General features: G+C 44.5%; 2 protein-coding genes across 5 annotated transcripts in view; one reads left to right on the top strand and one right to left on the bottom strand.

Annotated features, from left to right (window-relative positions):
- Window positions 1–20193, bottom strand: part of nphs2 (NPHS2 stomatin family member, podocin) — an 85325-nt gene that overhangs the window by 48785 nt on the left and 16347 nt on the right. The window lies entirely within an intron of this gene.
- axdnd1 (axonemal dynein light chain domain containing 1) overlaps window positions 1–20193 on the top strand; it is a 57859-nt gene that overhangs the window by 32455 nt on the left and 5211 nt on the right. For 3 of the 4 annotated variants that reach the window (XM_088598790.1, XM_088598793.1, XM_088598792.1), the window contains exons 13-24: window positions 6887–6988; window positions 8298–8464; window positions 8773–8839; window positions 9265–9499; window positions 10604–10820; window positions 11360–11453; window positions 15652–15848; window positions 16667–16757; window positions 16994–17137; window positions 17584–17643; window positions 18557–18682; window positions 19263–19354. In XM_088598790.1, coding sequence (XP_088454916.1) covers window positions 6887–6988; window positions 8298–8464; window positions 8773–8839; window positions 9265–9499; window positions 10604–10820; window positions 11360–11453; window positions 15652–15848; window positions 16667–16757; window positions 16994–17137; window positions 17584–17643; window positions 18557–18682; window positions 19263–19354 — 1592 coding nt within the window. The remainder of the gene's footprint in view (window positions 1–6886; window positions 6989–8297; window positions 8465–8772; window positions 8840–9264; window positions 9500–10603; window positions 10821–11359; window positions 11454–15651; window positions 15849–16666; window positions 16758–16993; window positions 17138–17583; window positions 17644–18556; window positions 18683–19262; window positions 19355–20193) is intronic. The other variant, XM_088598794.1, reaches the window with a different exon arrangement.

The raw sequence follows: 20193 nt of genomic DNA on the forward strand, positions 1-20193 counted from the left end.
CACACCAAAACCAAACACAGGATCTACACACACATGAGGAGAGTGACGAACACGTACACACATTTAGGGTGGTAATTACCTAACAACACACTCTACTTTTACAGGACTACACAGGGCACTAGAATTACTAGGACATTATTTACACAGGTAGGGTCAGCCGCTGGTCATCGTGCTGACCCTCAGACTCTTTCCGGCAACCACTCCCAGCATGCCCAGCGGTACTACGAGCGCCTAGGGGCGCTTCCTCCTCACCACCAGGCGAGGGCGTTACACTGCCCCCACCTGAAGCGTCTGGCGTCTCGCCGACGTCGAACACCCCCCTCAGGCTGTACTCGTATTCGGCCAACTGCTGCGGAACCCTGCGCGAGCGGCCGCTGCGCCGCGGTGACGGCTGGCGATCCACGGACGCCCCACTATCGGCCGGCTCCGGCCCCGGCTGCTCCTCTGGAGCCTCCCCACACGGCTCCTCCTCCCGGGCCCGGTAGGGGGCCAGGCGGTCTCGGTGCAGGACCACCACTCTCCCCCGTGTTCGCAACCGGACACGGTAGCAGACCTCGCCCACCACCCCGAGTACCTCAGCGGGCCCCTCCCACGACGGCGCCAGCTTAGGACTGAGGCCTTTGCGGCGCCGCGGGTTGTACACCCAAACCGAGTCCCCGGGCTGGAAGGCAGGCCCCCTGCAGCGCAGGTCGTAGTACCGCTTCTGCCGGACCCCCGCCTGTGTCAGGTGGGTCCGTGCAAAGCTGTGCACCCGCTGCATCCGCTGCCGCAGGTCCCACTCGTAGTCCGGTCCAGCCGGCGGTGCCGACCCGTCTCCGGGCGGTGGGCCGAAGACCAGGTCCACCGGTGTTCGCATTTCCCGGCCCAGCATGAGCGAGGCCGGGGTGCACCCGGTGGATTCCTGGACCGCGGTCCGATACGCCCAGAGCGCAAGGGGGAGGTGGCGGTCCCAGTCCCGTTGGTGCCGGGACACCAGGGTGGCCAGCTGGGTGGCGAGCGTCCGATTAAACCGCTCTACCAACCCGTCGCTCTGGGGATGCAGCGGGGTGGTCCGCGTCTTAGTAATCCCCAGGCGCTGGCACACTCTGGCGAAGACCTGGGACTCGAAGTTACGCCCCTGGTCACTGTGTAACTCCTCCGGCACCCCCAGCCTGGCAAACATCCCCTCCAGCAGTGCATCGGCCACCGTGGGGGCACTCTGGTCCGGGAGGGCGTAGGCCTCCGGCCACTTCGTAAAGTAATCCATAGCCACCAAGACGTAGCGGTTCCCGTCCACTCCCACCCGCTCCATAGGAGCCCCCACCTGGTGTTGTTGGAGGGGGGCCCGAGAGCGCTCGGGGGGACCCTTCTGCGCCACGCACACCGCACACGTTCGGCAGTACCGCTCCACGTCCCGGTGGCAAAGACCCCAATAAAAATGGCCTCGGAGACGCTGCAGGGTTTTTTTACCGCCGAAGTGCCCCACACCCGGTTGGCCGTGCACCGCTCGGAGCACCGCCCCGCGGAGCGACCGAGGCACCACCAGCTGCCACCGTACCTCGCCACTGGAGGGTACCCGCCACCCCCGGCGCAGCACCCCGTCCTTTACCTCCAAGGCCTCCCACAGGGCGCAGAGGGCCTTGACGGACTTCGGGTGCGGGGCGAGCTCCTCTCGTGTAGGCCGCACTCCTGCTGCCCTCCAGCGGAGCACCGGGCCCACGTCAGGATCAGCTGCCTGACGCTGCGCCAGGTCTGGCAGGCCCACCCCCAGCGGCCCCTCCCGGGCCGTGGCCGCGGCGCTCACCCCCGCCACGGTGCGGACAGCCTCCTCACGCTGCTCCCGCCGGGCGCAGTGATGGCAGTCCGCGGCCTCGCAGGGGCGCCGCGAGAGAGCGTCGGCATTGAGATGGCGAGACCCCGCACGGTGCACGACAGTGAAGTCGTACTCCTGCAGGATCTCTATCCATCGCGCCATCTGTCCCTCTGGCTCCTTAAAGTGGAGCAGCCAGGTGAGGGACGCATGGTCGGTCCTCAACCGGAACCGGGTCCCGAACAGGTACGGCCTGAAATGGTGGACCGCCGCCATCACCGCCAGCAGCTCGCGACGGGTCACGCAGTAGTTCCGCTCAGGCCTAGTCAGAGCCCGACTATAGTAAGCCACTACGCGCTCCCCATCCGGCCCCTCCTGCGCCAACACCGCCCCCACCCCCGAGTCACTCGCGTCGGTGTCGAGAATATACGGCAACCGCGGGTCGGGGTAGGCCAGCACGGGGGCCCCCACCAGAGCTTCGCGCAACCGGCCAAAGGCAGTCTCACAGCCCGAGTCCCAGTCAAAACGGCGGCCCTTGTCGGTGAGGCGGTGCAGCGGGGCGGCGATGCTGGCAAAGTCCCGGACGAACCTCCGATAGTACGAGGCCAACCCCAGAAAGCTGCGGAGCTCCGCGACGGTGCGTGGAGTCGGCCAGCCCCTCACTGCGGCGACCTTACCTGGGTCCGTAGCCACCCCTCGCGGTCCAACAACATGTCCCAGGAAGGTCACCTCCCGCCGCAGGAGCTCGCACTTGCGGGGGTTGAGCCTCAGGCCAGCACGGCGGATGCAGGCCAGCACCGCCTGGAGGTTCGTCAAGGCCTGGTCGAAACTCCGTGCATGAACCAGCAGATCGTCCAGATATAACACGCACTGGTTCCGCGGGACCGATGCCAGCACCCTCTCCATCAGCCTCTCGAACGTTGCCGGGGCATTGCACAGGCCAAAAGGCATGACAGTAAACTGCCAGAGGCCCTGGCCGATGGAAAAGGCCGTCTTCGGGCGAGCATCGGGAGCAAGCGGTACCTGCCAGTAGCCGCAGCGGAGGTCCAGGGAGCTGAACCAGGTCGACCCGGTGATGTAGTCCAGGGCGTCATCTATCCTCGGCAGGGGGTAGGAATCTTTCCGGGTGACCTCATTCAGCTTGCGGTAGTTGACGCAGAACCTCCACGAGCCGTCTTTTTTTTTTAACCAGTACGGCTGGCGCCGACCACGGGCTCGCGGAGGGCTCAATCACCCCCGCTGCGGCCATCTCCCGGATCTTTTCCTCGGCGGCGGTCCGCTTGGCGTGGACCATGCGTCCTGGTGGGATGCGGATGGGCCGAGCGTCGCCGGTGTTGATCTCGTGTTGGACCAGGGCAGTGCGGGTGCAGTCCTCATCCCTCGCCGCAAAGAGGTCTTCGTTCTGGGCGAGTAGCTCCTGGAGCCGCTGCCGCTGGTCCTGATCGAGGCCCTCGCAGCTCCGCTGGAAGAGGTCCTCAACGGCACGCTTCGCTTCCACGCAACGCTCGGCCCCCGCCGCCGCCTTGTCTGGCCCCCCGGCCGACTCAGGGGCAGGATCCGGCACGCTCGCTCCCCGGCTCGCAGGCCTGGTCTGCCCCGGCGACTGACGCCGCCGCCGCCGCCGCTGCCTCTTGTTCCCCCGGCTCCGGCAAGCCCGCGTCCCTCGGCCTTCGCTGTACCTGCCCTCCACCAGGTGCAGTCGCTCCCCCTGCCACACCAACTCCTGCCGGTCCAAGTCCAACCTGGCCCCCACTCGCTGCAGTAGGTCCAGCCCCAGAATGCAGTCCTCCTGGATGGGTGCAAGGTAGCAGGGGTGGCGCACCGTCGCTGCACCCAGACAGAAGGCAAGCACCCGTTTCCCCCGGACTGCAGCGAGCTGTCCCGTCACGGTCCTCAGCCGCAGGCTGGAGGCCTCCCATCCTGGGGGGTTGGTGCCCTCGGTGTCGGGGAGGACGCCCGGCCGAAGTAGGGTCACTGATGAACCGGTGTCGAGTAGGGCCAGGCAGGGTTGGTCCTCAATCCGGCAGTGGAGGTACTGGCCCCAGCTACAGCCGACTCGCCCCACGGTGGCGTGAGGGGCGCCGGTTTTTACAGCGCTCTCCGGAGCGGGGGTTGAGGTGTTCAAGGGCGGCCTTCCCCGCGCTGAGCCGCCCCGTTCCCGTTTCCCGACGTCGATCAGGGAGAGCGAGGTTCGGGTGCCCGGCAGACCCGGGCTCGGTGTCCTCTTTTCCCGCAGCGGTCGCAAATCAGCGTGCGGGGCTGTTCCGCGGCGGTCGCTGCACGGGCTGGCTCCTCTTCCCCCTCGCTGGATTCCTCCGTCGCCGCCTCGGTCAGCCGGCAGGGCGCACTGCGTCTGCTGGCGCTGCCAGTCACCCCGAACACTACCTCAGCCCGTGTAGCAAGGGCCAAGGCCTGCTCCAGCGATGTTGGCGCGGCCAGCTGCACGTGGCGCCGCAGCTCCTCGGGCGAGAGGGCCTTGAGAAAGGCCTGGAGAGCCATCTCCCGCTGCGCCTCCCGGGGGAAAGTTGGGTATCCTCGGCGGGCGAGGAACATGACATCCGCGGCGACCGGGCCCAGTCGCTCTCCTGGTCGGCGCCGCCGCAGGGCCAGCCTCTCCCGCATCAAGTCCGGCGCCTCCTCTACACCGAAGCGCAGCTGGAGGGCTGCTGCCAGCGCCGCGTAGTCGCCTCTGTCCTCCTCCGGGACGTCCAGGAGCACCTGGCAGGCCGCTCCTTCCAGCGCCGCCGCCAGGTGGCCGGCCATCTCCGCCCGGCTCCAGCCATTCGTCCGGGCCGCGAGCTGGAACTGCGCCTCATAGGTCTCCCAAGGCGCCTCACCATCGTAGCGACCTGGTCGCACCCGCGCCGATGGGTGTGGGAATCGCTGATCGGCTCCGGCAGGGAGGGCATCCTCTCTCCGGGGCGGCCGCCCCAATTCTACTGGCGGGACCACTACTGGGTAGCCCTGGTAAGGGCTGTGGCCACCTGTCGCACCCAGGAGTTGCTCAGGCTCCCTATGTGCGCCGCCGATGGGTTCTGCGTCTTCCAGCGTCAGCCGGCGCTTTATGGAATCGGGTAGTGACTGCCACGAGTTGTTCATTCTGCCCGCTTCTGACACCAATGTAACGCAACGGGGGCTCAAGCGGGCGCCCTTGCCGCATTAGGTCGGCCCCATCCCGACTGAGGCTCGAACCCGGGACTTCCGCGTCTCTCTGCAGCGACCTAGCCCCGTGAGCTAAAGAGAGATCTCTCTTTGGCTCACGGGGCTGGGTCGCTGCAGAGAGACGCGGAAGTCCCGGGTTCGAGCCCCGGACGGTGCAGGGGCCGACCTAATGCGGCAAGGGCGCCCGCCTGAGCCCCCGTTGCGCTACATTGGTGTCAGAAGCGGGGTGGGATAGCCCTTCGCCGGGGATGGCGATTTAAGCGGGGGAGAGTGTAACGCTTACGGCCGACAAGCACTGTGTGTAAGAGCCGGCGTACCAGAGCGGGTGACGTCACCGCCCTTCCCTGTGATAGCAGGACCACAGCTACTGGGCTGTGGAGAGATCTCTCTTTGGCTCACGGGGCTGGGTCGCTGCAGAGAGACGCGGAAGTCCCGGGTTCGAGCCCCGGACGGTGCAGGGGCCGACCTAATGCGGCAAGGGCGCCCGCCTGAGCCCCCGTTGCGTTACAATACTTTAACATGTAACATAAGTTGTTTTTCCTTGGTTATGGTGTGTTATTGTTTCTTTTAACACTTATAGCAGGGCATGTTTTGTTGCAGCAGTTAGGGCAAGTCACCTTTGTTTGCTCTAACAAATATTTTGAGCTGGCCTAAGTAAACAGATCTCTGCAATCACTCTAATGACTTCTACAATTTGGTTCAGTAGTAATATTGTAGTGCTTGATATGTGTAGTATAGATATAGGTCCTACTCCAAACTACACATTTTTATACTGTTTTCAAATCTAAACTAAGATAAACTAAACTAAGATAGATAGATAATACTTTATTTATCCCGTAGGGAAATTGATGATTGATGAAATTGAGGACCGGTTTTGTGGGATTTAGTGATCAAAGCAATGATGGTATGAACAGTTATATATGCAATCAGTTCCACTGGTTAAAACTGTAAGTCCTCACATCACGATATAGGTATTATATGTCAATTGTGCTATCACGTGATCACATAAAGTACGCAAGAATGACTATCTCGTAATTAAGAGATGAGTTTGTCGTAATTATGAGATAAGGGCCTTGGTGGCAGAAATGCACTTCCATAGTAGACAACTTGAGAAGTCGGTAAATGACAAATATTAAAGTTTTATGGAAAGATAAACCCTTATCAATTACAGAAAGACAAAGCAGTGGAAAAAGAGAGGTACTACAAATTAACCTAAGCATACCACCCAATCTTTGAAAAATGGTGGAGGTAGTGTCATGCATGTCTGCTTCTGAAACTGGCTTACTGGTTTGATTAAAGATGTAACCAATGATGGCAGTGATTGAATTTGGAAGTCTATAGAAACAAGACAAAGATCCAATTAACCAAGGAGTTAATCAATAAGATGTGGAAACTTTTGAACTGGCCAGGTCAATCTCCTGAGTATGTGCTTTACTTGTCGAAGCAGAAACTAAAGTCAGAAAACCTCACAAATAAGTAACAAAGGAAAATGGCTGCAGTTAAGCCTTGGCAATGCATCTCAAAGGTACTGTACATATCAAAGAATCTGGTAATGCCAATGGGTTGCAGAATTCAAGCAATCATTACATATTAGGGGTATGCAACCAAGTACTATGGTTCATTTGTAACAAGTACTAACTAACTTTAAATTAATTTGTTCCAATACCTGTGCTGATCAGAAATTGGAGGAGGTTGAACATAAAAACATGGTTTACATGTTTGCACAAAATACTCAGAAATAAAAGATGGTATTCTGTACTTTTTCCTAATCTTTTATCTTTTTAAAATATAAATTTCAATAGTAAACTGCAAACATGACAAATGTCATTCAATTTCCCAATACTTACACTTTTCACTTTACAGTATGTGCCTTTTCACCATAAAATGCAGTTGGTGTGATGACATTCTCTCATTTTCCCTTGTCTTGAACTACAGGTAATTAAAGCAAATAATCTCCACTTTGCAAGTAAACTTCAAATTAGTGAACAGACATGGTCTAAAACAGCAGAACATTTTACAATTCTCCTGATGTCCAAGGTAAGGATCAGATTAAATTAAAAAAAAACTTTGCCTTATAGCCTATTCTATATGATAAAAAAATATTTTGAAATCTAGCTGTCTCAAGCATGTTTATCATTTAGTGAGAGGCCTCTGCCATTTTCTTATCTTTCAAGATCTACTCTATATCAGTTATCTGTTAAACTCTCAGATAAAATGTGCTTAATTTATTAATCAGTCCGTTGTATTGTTACTTTCTATAGCAATGAAACAAATTAAAAATCCTGGTTAAAACTTAAAAATATTACCCACATTTATGTTTAGTTATGTTAATTACCCTGTGTGAGTCCAAGATTGAAGACTCCGATTTCTCAGATTTATAGAAACAGAAATGAAACCTACCTGATATTAATTTACAAACTAATTTTTATCATCATGAACATACCACAGGATATGTGTAAAGGTACACAAATCCAGATCTAAAGAGGTTTTATTGATGACCCTTTTAAAGACTATTTTTCAGCTGCACTGCCTTATGTGGTTTATTAGAAACATCATAAAGAGACAGCACTATTTTCATTTGTAACATTAACATAAGAATGGTATTTTAATGTTATAAATAACTGTAATTTTTGTTAGTTGTATAAACCACAAATAAAATTGTATGACTGGTATTGAATCACTAGTTTCTAATGCTCGCATGTCTAATATTTCACCTCAGATTTTTTCACTTATGTGGCTCCTGGTTGGGGTACACAGAAACTTCATTTTAAACTGGGAATTCCTTAAAGTAACATTATGTGCTCAGTCAAGAAACCCAGGTAGTTGTGAATGACAGAAACACTCACGTCCATTAAGTTAGCTTAATAAGGCAGCACCGTAGCACAGAAGTTAGCAATGGTGTCTTGCAGCACTGGGGTTTGCATGGGTTTCCCCCAGGAGCTCCGGTTTCCTCCCACAGCCCAAACACAGTGAGTGTTTGTGTCTTTCTGCTTGTGTGTCCCCTGTTAAAGATTTGTGCTCTATCTGGGGTATATCCTTATTCCCATTGCTGCTGAGTTAGGATATGGATAATATGGTTTAGAAAATGGATGGATGGAGTAAGCTTATTACTTTGCAAAAAACAACAGGTCTACAAAGAAAAGGAAACAAGCTGTTTATTTTTTTGGACTATAACCATTCAAACCCTTGAGCATACAGTATATATTATGACCTTTCAGTCATTAAGTAAACTAGGGATAAGCACTGATAAAAATGAGCATGTTTCCGTGTGCTTCATGTGTGTTCCAGTCTACTCCCAGAAAAAGCTGATTTTTTTAAACTCTCTCTTCCTGCACCTGATTTCCAGGACACAGCAGACTTCGGCCAGATCTTACAACTGGCAGATCAGTGGAAGTCATTGGTGGGTCATTTTATGCAGGACCTTCGGCAGTCAGAGAACTCTGTTTTTGAAAAAGTGAAGATGATTGAAGCAAGGATTGCCAAGTGGCAGAAATTGTATGAGGAAAAAGTCAAGTGAGTACATATGCATGGGTCCTTCACTAGTCTTCACAACTTAACTTCCAACTTATTTAAGGGGTTCTTGTATTGGTATAAATTGAACTGATATATCACACCCGAAGAAGGCTCCTCAGCTGAAATGCTGTGGTTTCTTTCTTCTCCTTTCAGCTTGGAATAAACCTGTTACTTGCCCCTAATGTATACTGTACTATATATGGATATAGCTGCCATGCAAAATGTATGAAATATTTCATGTTTCATAAAAATATTACATTTTAAATCTAAGTTTAATCAGGCCTCTCTAATATCTACTTGTTTTACAGAGCAAATGAAGGATCTCAGAAGGAGTTAGAGCAGGATTTATTCCAGGAATTAAAGCAATGGCAAGAAGTGAGGTTCTTCTCTGTGATGTGATGTGATGTGATGTGATGTGATGTGATGTGATGTGATGAAGTCTTATCCCTTGACTTATATGTGCATAAACAGTTCTGCTTGCCTGAGTGTATTTGTTCTTGGGTCCTAGAAAATTTCTCTAACTTGTGAAGAGTGCTTTCCTTTGAATATCTGCCTGTCAAGGGCTAGAGGACTCTCGGTTAGATCCAGCTGCACCAGTTTAATGATCTTTCCAAATCTAAAGTAGTGATTTAAAGGATCTAGAAGACATGATGGATGTGAAACTTGTAGACCTGAGTTAAGGAACACTACAATAGGTACCTAAGAAAATGTGCCATTGTTGCTTCTTCAAAATCTGTTTCAAAATATTGATCAGACAGATGATACAGCACTTTTTAACAGGTCCCATATTTGTTTTATAGATGCTCACATATGAGTGTGAGCGCTATGGAGGGGATAAGCTGCTGTCCAGTCAGGAAACACTGAAGACCATGGTGCAGCTGCAGGAGAAGTGGATGGATTTGGCCCTGGTGCTTTTCAGGAGGCACCCTGGGCCTGATGGGGAGACATCCCATTGTCAAGTCATGATGATGGACCTGGGCAGAATTCTGGAGGAGCTGCACAAGCAACTAGGAATCAGAATCACTGGAGAGAGTGGTAACCCACCCACAGTATTAAATAGTGTCTGAAGGCTTTCTTTTAGCTGGTAAAATATTACTAGAGATGAAGTAGTTCAGGTGGCTAGCTGCGTCAGCATGCGTAGGCTGCAAAGGAACAAGTAATAGGTTTATTCCATGCTGCTTCCATGCATCCTTCTTTCTTTTCAAACAACTCTAAGATTCACAAGCCTGCCAGCTCATAACCTCGCAAACCTGTCTACCCTGGCTTGCTGCTCCCATTCCATTCCGTAAACCCGTTTCAATCTGTCTGCTCACCGCTCTGCAGCACCTGTGTTGTAAGATAATCAGTAATGAATACACTACTCTAAATGAGTAGTTCAACAGATTAGAGTATTTTGAAAATATAATATAAACATTTATTAGAAATGTGTTCATTGCTGCTTTTGAACTATAAGTTCAAATGAACAACTGATAAGACATGAGTCTTTACAAAGAGCAATCAAAACCTATATCTCATCCAAGCACTTCGTAGAAAGACATAGTTAATCTTGCTATTTTTTTATTTTTTGGTACAGTATAAATACTAACAATATAGAGAAATTAATTTAAAAAACAGCCTAGTGTCCATACAAACTTTCACTCAATTTATTGGTTTGTTGGTTTGACACATCTCCAAATTATCCTAAAATTTTCTGAAAAACTGGAAGGTGCCCAGTTGTGACTCCAGGTGTGTTTTGAATAGTTCTGACTGATTTTCAGTTTCTGTCAGTGGCCGGGGTGAGGCACTCACCCAGTCCTCTAAACATATTCCTCGCCCTACTCCAGGGCAACAGTGATGGTATGTCTTAGCCAGCTGTAAAGTTTAGTTGGCACTTCAGGGACTTTAGAAACTTTATTTTAAAAAGAAGTTTGTCAAAGACATTACTTCTTTGAAGATAGCTTTTTTTTAGCCATAGGTCACCTATGTGTTCATCCATGGAGTAATAAGCAAACAAACAAGATAAAATAAAAAAATAATGATAATGATAATAAGCAAAATAAATTGATCTGAGTGACTCCTTCTCATTGACTTCTATTTTCACAGTTAATGCTGATGAAAAGACTTCATTTATCATCTTTATTCTTAACTTTTTTGATACAGGAATCCATAAGATTATGTTGTCTTTGGTTGGGGAAATTGAATTCTGGTCCTCAAGGCTTTCTGCTGTTAGTGGACTTTCAGGTGGATTGCCCTATTCTGATTGGCTGAAATTGCAAAAGGCCTTTTCTGGTTGGAGCAAGTTTGTTGAGGAAACTTTTCAGCTCATAGATTGCACTCACCCAGAGAGTGACCAACTGAAGCAGAAGGCCTATGTCAGGTAAACCTTATTTGAAAGTTAAGGTTATGTAATTATCCAAGGTACAGGATTTAACATATCATGCTATGAAATACCTGAGCTGCACTATTTCATTGAACATGGAAAATAATCAAATGTTATTTTAATATCCCCACCATATTCAATTCAAGCCTTTCATGGTATAAGGTCTGTTTTATAAGACCAAGGCACTATTTTACTACTACTTCACTTCCCACATTAATTTCAGAGTTGAAGATTGTCAAAATTAGATTAAGTAGGCCATTCTGATTAACCTGTGATGGAGATGAGTCTACCAGTGTTCACAAGTAATTATGTTATTGACAATAATATTGACTGATTATTTATTGAAAAGAGACGATGAATGCACTTAGGGAAAAAATATGTGATTTTAATGTTTTTGTAATAGCCAATCGTCTTATTTTGCTGCTTAGAGAGTGTTGTTTACGGAAATCAGCACTGACTTCTGTTTGTATGAACCTGGCTAGCTGATGTACGGTAATTTTGTTGCATGTTCTCAAATTTCACTACATGTATTTCAGAGGTGACATCAAGGAGGCTTTTCACAAGCAGCAAGAATTTCTGTCAATGCTGTCAAACATTATCGAATATGAAAACTACAGGCTTAAAGAGGAGGTGAGAGGATGCTGACTTTGTACAGGTAGCACTTCAGTATACAGTAAGGAATGGAAATTCATGTAATGACGCAACCACTCAGATTGCACTTCAAAACTCATTGCCGTAACAAAATGACTGCACCGTGCCGTGGTGTGATTTGTTACACTGCCCAAAGAATCTTCACTGTCCAAAGAAGATTGATAGGTGGCACTTGATGTGTATTAGATGTTAGTGAAAACATTAGCTTCATTTAATATGTTGTACTTTTTTAAATCCACTTAATACGGAGTAGGGAAATTTTGGTAGCTGAAAAAAAAAATGTTTCTGAATGTTATTAACAATATTAATGTATGAATATAAATATAACATATTTATATGGCTGCTGGTGGTAGCATATTCCACTTTCTTGCTAAAAACCTGCATCAAATTCTTGTGTTTTGTCTTTTTCCCCTTACCTGTATGTCATAGCTAGGAGTCAAAATATATAATAATGCCATGCAGAACAGCTGTTGAAAGTTGCTTTTGTTAACATGGCTCGCACAGCTGAATAAACAGATCATTATCATGAGTCAGTTCTCATTATCATTATAATATTATATTCGCTATTAATAAAATTCTAAAAGAATGCTTTTGTTTACTCTGATAATGAGCATATTCGCAGAAAACATTAAAACATTATAACTTTTTACAAAGTATATAAACTTAATATGGTCAGAAGGAGCACGTAAAACCGTTTCCAAAATTACAACATGTAAGACTTTGATGCTTAAAATGTTTAGGAAGAAAGTTGAATACTGGTATTTTTTCTTTAAACTACCAATACCAGCCATATACAGTTTACATAATATGTTTAAGCTGAGAGATCACTTTATATTAGCCACATACAATTTATTGCATTAGAAATTCATCTTTTCACATACCCCAGCTTGCTCTCCATGAGACACAGACAGGGAGAGAGGCCTGGGGTCAGAGCACAGGGTCAGCCATTGTACAGCACCCCTGGAGCAGTTTGGGTTAAGGGCCTTGCTCAGGGGCCTAACAGAATAGGATTCCTCTGCTGGCTGTGGGATTTGAACCAGCAACCTTCCAGCCAGAGGTACAGATCCTTAGCCACAGTGCCACCACTCCGCCCATGTTCCTAAATTAATATAGTTTATGAGCACATGAAAGGCATGGTGAATTGGAGATTCTCAAAACTTACTTTGTATGATTGGAAACGAATCCGTGATCGGATCAACGTAATGCCGGTGTGTTCCTTTTTGTCAATGAAAAAATATTTTCGTTTACAAAGACAGTCACAAAGAAAGTGGACCACGGTAATACTTTGAGTTTACAGCCTGTCCAAGGTCATTCATTATTAATACTATTAGTAATATCTTCCATAAAGACTTTGATGCATAAAATATTTCTGCATAATTAAAATATTTATGATAAAGGTGGTAGGTTGTGTACTTTTGTCCAACTGAGCAATCTTGCTTTTATAAAATATACCGAATTTTAATATTTAATGATTAACATGCTGTAATACACAGTTTAAAATTATTAAAAGTCTAAAGAGTATACAACTTAAATTCTTAATTGGAAAAAGATTGTCTTTCAGCAGTGACTGGGATTTGAAATCAGGCATTTTCTGGCAACAGCTCAAATACTGTACATGAGAGGTTAAGCTTTATTAGCTTCACCTGGCAGTGATTCCAGATACCATTATCTTAACCACAGTATGATACGGTATGATGCCATATGACGTGTTGTAATGCGTCATGCCCACCGCCTTTTACTGCAGCATATCTCGCTCGTTTTGAATGGCTGCATCTGTATCATCAAAACACATCAAATAATTTACATCGAAAACATAATAAGGGAGAGTACTTCTTCCTTCCTCAATTGGCTTTATGATCTTATTGTACAACTATTATTTTGAGCTTTTTATCTAACTAGTAGTGTTGAAGTTTTTTCTTTGATGTCTTTTAGCATTAGTCTTCACAAGCCAAGGTGGAGAGTGCAGGTGAAACAACTTTTTCAGAGACAGCTGAAAACAAAGAAGGCATTATATAAATGCCAAGACAATCTATGGAAGAAGGTTTAAGTCATGCTTTGACTCGCACAACCTACTCTGTACATTCAAAACAAAAAATAAAATGATTGAGTAAGAATTCAAGCTCTGTGCTGTGGCAAGCCTAAATTTAGATACACAAAATTGCCTTAACAGTTCACATAATTATTTCCTATACCTTTGTGCTATTGTGATTCACATGATTTCAGAATTGGGACGGGTTTTCATATTTTCTATTTTAATAATTCGTAATTTGTTTGTGTCGCAAATGCAGCCTACGTACTACTATACAGCGCACTAATACTTGAGTAGAGACAAGAGCTACTATGTAATTCTATACCATTCTATAGAAATGTGTCACGTAAGTGACCAATTGTATTTAAAAAATGTTATCTCCAGCAAATAGGGAGGTAAGAGAATGTGCGTGATTTTGGAACAATGCCAATGTTCTAAGCACAGGAAAGCATAGAAATGCGTACTACAAATGCTGGCAATCTTGTGAGCACAGGAAAGCGTGAAAGATAACAGAAAAATATTTAATATTTACTGTTCTAGGTTAATTTGAGAAAAATACACTGAGAGTCTCTGTGTTTTGTTGCCAAAATAAAAATAAAAACTTCTTTTAACTTCTGAGATGGAATCCTGAAACGGAAACTGGGAAAAATGCTAGTTTGCGGACTGCTAAAGCAAGTAAGCTCCACACTGTGAAGAATTTTGTTTACCGTTGGCAAAAGAGCTGACACGTATTATGTGTGGAGAAAAGGCTGCTAAACAGTTCGACCTGCTGCCCCCTCTGAAAGACAGTCACTCACAGAGTTATTGATAGGGCAGATGATATCAAAAATATGCTTATAGAACGCGTTAAGATGAGCAGATGCTTTTCACTGCAATCAGATGAGTCTGTAGATGCCTTTGATTTGGCCAATTTGCTCGTTTACGTTAGACACAAGTTTGAGGGTATGTCCCATGAGGACTTTCTGCTCTGTAAGCTGCTACCAACAAGAACTACAGGAGAGCACAGGAGATTTCAACTTCTGAATGAATTTATTGAAGAGAATGGCATCGACTGGATAAAATGCGTCAGAATTTGGACAGACACTGCTAGAGCGATGACAAGCCGACACAGCAGTGTACTGTAGTTGCATGAATTTGAGAGGTTGCTCCAGATTTTAAGTGGACGCACTGCAGCATCCACAGTGAGGCCTTTGCCATCAATAAAATGGCTGAGGATTTAAAATCTGTTAGACTCTGTTGTGAATTGTATCAAGGCTCGACCAATTAATTCATATCTGCTTTGCTCGACTAAACAGGCTCACCCCTCTCACTGAAATTGTGCTTTTTATTGTTTATTTTTAATTGTTGTTGTTCCTGTTGTCATTTTGTAAAGCGCTTTGAGAAGCCACCTTTAAAGGCGCTATATCAAATAAAATGTATTATTTTAATATTTATTATATGTGTATGTGAGTGTGAGGGGACATGCACGCTCATGTTGGTCATTGAGATTTTCTGGGGTTCCTAAGAGAAGATGACTTGTAGGTGGTACTTGGATGCTTTGGTTTGATCAATGGTGGTACTTGGTCCATAAAATTTGAGAACCACTGCTCTAGTACTGTATATCTTAGATAGTATTGAAAGTAAACACAGTAAATAATAATAATAATAATAATAATAATTGCTTACACTTAAATAGCGCTTTTCTGGACACTCCATTCAAAGCACTTTACACCACCACCAATGTGCAGCATCCACCTGGATGATGTCACGGCAGCCATAGTGCACCAGAACTCTCACCACACATCAGCTATCAGTGGGGAGGAGAACAGAGTAATGAAGCCAGTTCATATATGAATTAATCGAGATAATCATAGATAAGATAAACATAAAGTTTTCCTTAGCTAATGTACCTGTAACTAATTGTATCGCTTGTACAGGTTTTCTAAAATAATTGATAGTAATGTCTACGCTACTACTCTCTTTTGTTCTGCTCTATATTTCAGTTTCTGTAATCATTAGTATTAGATAGATGTTACTAATAATACAAACTCTGCTACATGATATGACTGTGGGTGTAGGGAAATGTAGTAGAGGACTTGTACCCTAAAGTACCCTTCCATTGTTCAGCAGGTTGTACTAATTCTGTTGCATATTGTGTGTTGACTCTAGTGCAGTGCCATACACATCTCCCTAACACAGTGGATCTTAGACTTGCTGCTCCAGATGGTGCCTGACTGCTGTGATGAGAAAAAGCTGCAGCCATCCTCTGAGAAGGAGGCCAAAAATGTAGTTGCTGTTAAGAGGCTGGAAGAAGAGGCAATGTATCTTACACAGAAACTGGATCACTTTTCAAAATACTTAACAAGGTACAGCACAAGACAAAATTATTTTGAATTGTTTCACGCTTTTCAAGTTTCACTGCCTTACATGTTGGTTGCAAAAAATAGTGTTTGATATTGCACTAAGTAATACAGTGAGTCCTTAATGTATTAAGCCACTTTTCTAACCAAGCAACATTTGTCATTTTCTTTAAAAAAATTGAGATTGAGATTATTGTATTTAATGCTTAAAAATGTTATATTCTGCAGTATCATTCACAATGTTGCAAGATCAAAGGTGGCCATCTTAGAAAATGTTTGATCCAGCTAGAAATACCATCACCTCTGGCAAAGCTCAGTCAGTTGTGTGTCAGTGCTTTGGCAGTTCCAGCCACAGCTAGGTAATCATTAAAATGAGTGCCCTCCAGACTACAGGATTTAAAAGAAATCATGACAGGAAGTAGTGATAGTATAGTCTTTCAGTCATATTTGCTCATGTCTGAAATATGTTTGCATTTTGAATTTATCGGAGTGGTATGACTGACACACTTATTAAACATGCAATTGTAAAGCACACCGAACTCTGCTGGACAAATTTCTAGATGATTTCTAGTATCTTCCTAAACAACACCTTAGTGTATTCTCTCCTACCTGTGACACTTACCTAACATGCCTAAGTATGTTATGGATTGATCACATTAAATAGATGATCCCCACATGACTAATAATGAGCAAATAATAATCAAGTGTGAATGTCAGGAAGAGTTTTATTAATGTTATTCCTCTTCTAAATACTGTAGCATGTTAAAAGAAGGAACATTGTTTAAATATTCAATAACCTGACTGTCTTTGTTTTGTCTTTGCAGTTCTTGTCAGACTATTGTTGAAGAAGACCTGCAGAAGCATACGGCCGAGGACGAGCCAGTGGACGGATTGTATGAGCTCACCAAACTCCAGGTAGAGGTGATTGAAACTGCCAGAAAAATGTTGTGCTAGAAGGGTAAAGTCTTACAACACAGAAAAAATGTAAATACACAATTGAATGTTAAAAATTTGAAGCACCAAAGGTTTTTCTTATTTCTGGTTAATTAAAAATAAACAATAGTATTTTATCATAATCTCCCTATTACTGTTATTAAAATTACTGACCCTGTTGTTATGATTTTGTCTGCTGCATTTTTGTGACTTCATAGCGGGAGTGCTCAGAGTGGTTGGAGACATGTCAAATCCTGCTGTCAGAGATTAAAGGCTGCCCGTTGGAGCACCTGGCTCCCTCTACTCAGGTGGTCAGCTTTGTCACAGATCTACCCCCAGTGCAAGACAGTGAGGAATCAGTGGTGAGGTCTCCTCCTTGTGTATCCTGTGTCATTCCGTCAACCACATCTATAATGCAGAAGTTATTTCACATTCATATCCAATTTAAAACTGAGATACAAAGGAGATCAACTTAACATCACAAACATCTAAACAACTTACATTAAAAATAATTCTTATCATTAAGAATTATTTTGAAGCTTGAAGTCTCTGATTGCCACTCATAATTGTGAACCTTGCATTTTGTTTTTACTGACCCACTGAGAAATATTTTACAAAAACGTTTTTTTCTGACACAGCTTTCCTATAATATACATGCTTGCAATATTTGTTCCATCTAGGTTGTGTTTGGCTTTACAGAATATTTGGATATCAGTACTTTAGCATGCAAAAATAGTTCTTGTCTATAGATGGCAGCATTAAACAGGGTTTCCTTTTGTAGAAAAGTAACAGCACTTTGTTCCATTAGGTGTCAATAGAAACAGATGAATCACTGACAACTGGAAGAGCCGACAGACATCCCCCTGAGGTCTCAGGAAAGCTCCTTCATAGTTTCACCTACAGATGATTTGTTGTATACAGTATCTGTTATTAATAAATCAAGTCACCTACAAACATTTGAAAATTGAATATTCTATTATATATTAATATGAAGAACATAAGAACATTGAGCTTAACCCTTGGCTGCTATTCCTATATTTCATAAAGTGCAACAATCTCTTTATGCACCTTTTGAAGTGTAACATAACAAAAAAACAATGCTTTGCTGTCCTTGATATGTTAAGGTATTCTTAAAAAATGTAACCTAGCACAAAACTCTGATAATGTTAATGTTTCTTATTAGCCATATACAATTTCTTGCATTAGGAATTCATCTTTTCACATACCCCAGCTTTTCTCTATGAGACACAGATAGGGAGAGAGGCTGGGGGTCAGAACACAGGGTCAGACATTATACAGCACCCCTGGAGCAGTTGGGGTTAAGGGCCTTGCTCAGGGACCCAACAGAGTAGGATTCCTCTGCCAGCCACAGGATTTGAACCAGCAACCTTCCAGTCACAGGCACAGATCCTTAGACACAGAGCCACCGCTCCACCTTTTTTCTTTCTAGAATCAAAATCATGTATTTTATGCATAATTTTTGCTTACACTCTCTGAACATGGATATTCACATTTGTAAAGTGGTAACAAGCTAGGAATTTTATCTTTTTTCCTTCAGATTGTTTTCCACAAGGGTTGCTTGTGTGATACATTGTCAGGTTCACTAGCATCCCTCAAGGCTGGCATCCTTCACGAGGTTCTTTAACCAAAAATTTACTTTGAATGAATGGTCTGAATGACCTGTGAATACGTCCTGTGTTCTCATCATAGCAATGATGTACATGATGAACTGGAGCTACTTAGGCTTACAAGTTCCTTCTCAGTGTCTGATTTCCTTCCAGGAGGCTGGAGCAAGCCCTGTTGAGTCAGTTGAGATCAGCAAGGAAACATCCTCCCTGAGGTTCATAGGTCATGATGGCAACATCCAAGAGAAGACTCTGAGGGAGTTGACAGTGCCCTTGAAGGAGGTGAATTTACTGCACATCTTATACATTTTCTCTTTTTTAGAGTTCAGAGAGATTTTCAGAGAAAATCCAATCTAGTCTATTACTACATGTTGTGAAGAAAGAGAAAAACAGTATAGACAACATTATGATTTGTATTACTTTTTTTGTTCTGTAATGAAAAATATTTCCTGTTTTCAGCTACAGTACCAATATTAAGTGTAGTTTTCATTTTTATAATTACAGAGTGCACTGTTAGAGTGGAGATATCAGATTTGTTAAATTTGCTTTAATTAAATGGCTTTTCATATTTCACATATATTTCATATATAGTATTCCATGAAGGTTGATTTGATTCTAAAATAATACACAAATGTTTTTTAAGCAAGTTTAAAAGCTCCAGACCTTTTGTAGCTTTCGTTGTGCAGTAGAATATCTGAGAACTTTAGAAGGTAAGATTGAAATAATTATTTGTTCTTAATGTAACAAATAAAACTTGTCTTTGCATCTTTGTACTTAGTCATTAGTTCTATTTTTGTATTGAGTTAATGGATGACAGCTCCTTAATATCAGTGCAGAAGATGAATACATGTTTTCTGTGCAGGATGATGACGTGGTAGATCGTCCTGAGACTCCCAATGCACAAAGAGCATTTGAGGCTTTGGCTGCAGTGGACGTTTTACAGCGAGAGCTTTTGTGAGATACAAAAAAGTTCTGCATTTTTTCCTTCCTTTAGTTATGTAATTTTACCTGATATAGGTAATTAAATTATTAAAAGCAAGTGCAAGAGTATATAGATGCAGCCATTCAAAATGCATGGTACAACCCCGTACCGCACAAAATTAACCACAGTTCACTGCGTTGTGCCGCAGTGCGTGATTTGGCTGGCCAAAATGACCGACAGGGGCACTCGTGGTGCATTGGTTGTTAGTGATTATATGATTTAATCATATAATCTCTTTACTGTGCCTGTTTTAATCCACTTAATATTGAATATTTATATTGAATTTTACAACTAAAGAGAAATTTTAGTTGCTGAGCATAAAAAGAAGAGGTGCATAACGCATCTGAAGGTCATAAATGATATTAATTTAGGAACATATAATGTAAACTGTGTATGGCTGGTATTGGTAGTTTAAATAAAAAATACACACCAGTATTCCACTTTCTTCCTAAACATTTTAAGTATCAAAGTCTTTCATTCGGTTACATACTGTGGTTATTTTGGAAAAAGTTTTATGTGCTCCTTCTGACTATATTAAGTTTATATACTTTGTAAAAAGTTATAATGTTTTAACCATTTCTGTGAAGAATTACACTTGTTATCGCAGTAAAAAAATGCATACTTTTTAGAATTTGATTTATAGAGAATATATCGTGGAATCGCATATCTAAAGAAATTAATAACGATATAATTATATTCATATAGCTCAAATTATCACAGTAGTACATTTTCTTTTTAAATATCTGCATCAGTTTAACTCATTCCCACATGATTATGTGTGTGGTGTAATGGCTTAGGCATGTGTCTTGCA

Source organism: Lepisosteus platostomus, chromosome 11 (assembly GCF_059453375.1).
Source record: "Lepisosteus platostomus isolate fLepPlt1 chromosome 11, fLepPlt1.hap1, whole genome shotgun sequence".
NCBI lineage: Eukaryota > Metazoa > Chordata > Actinopteri > Semionotiformes > Lepisosteidae > Lepisosteus > Lepisosteus platostomus.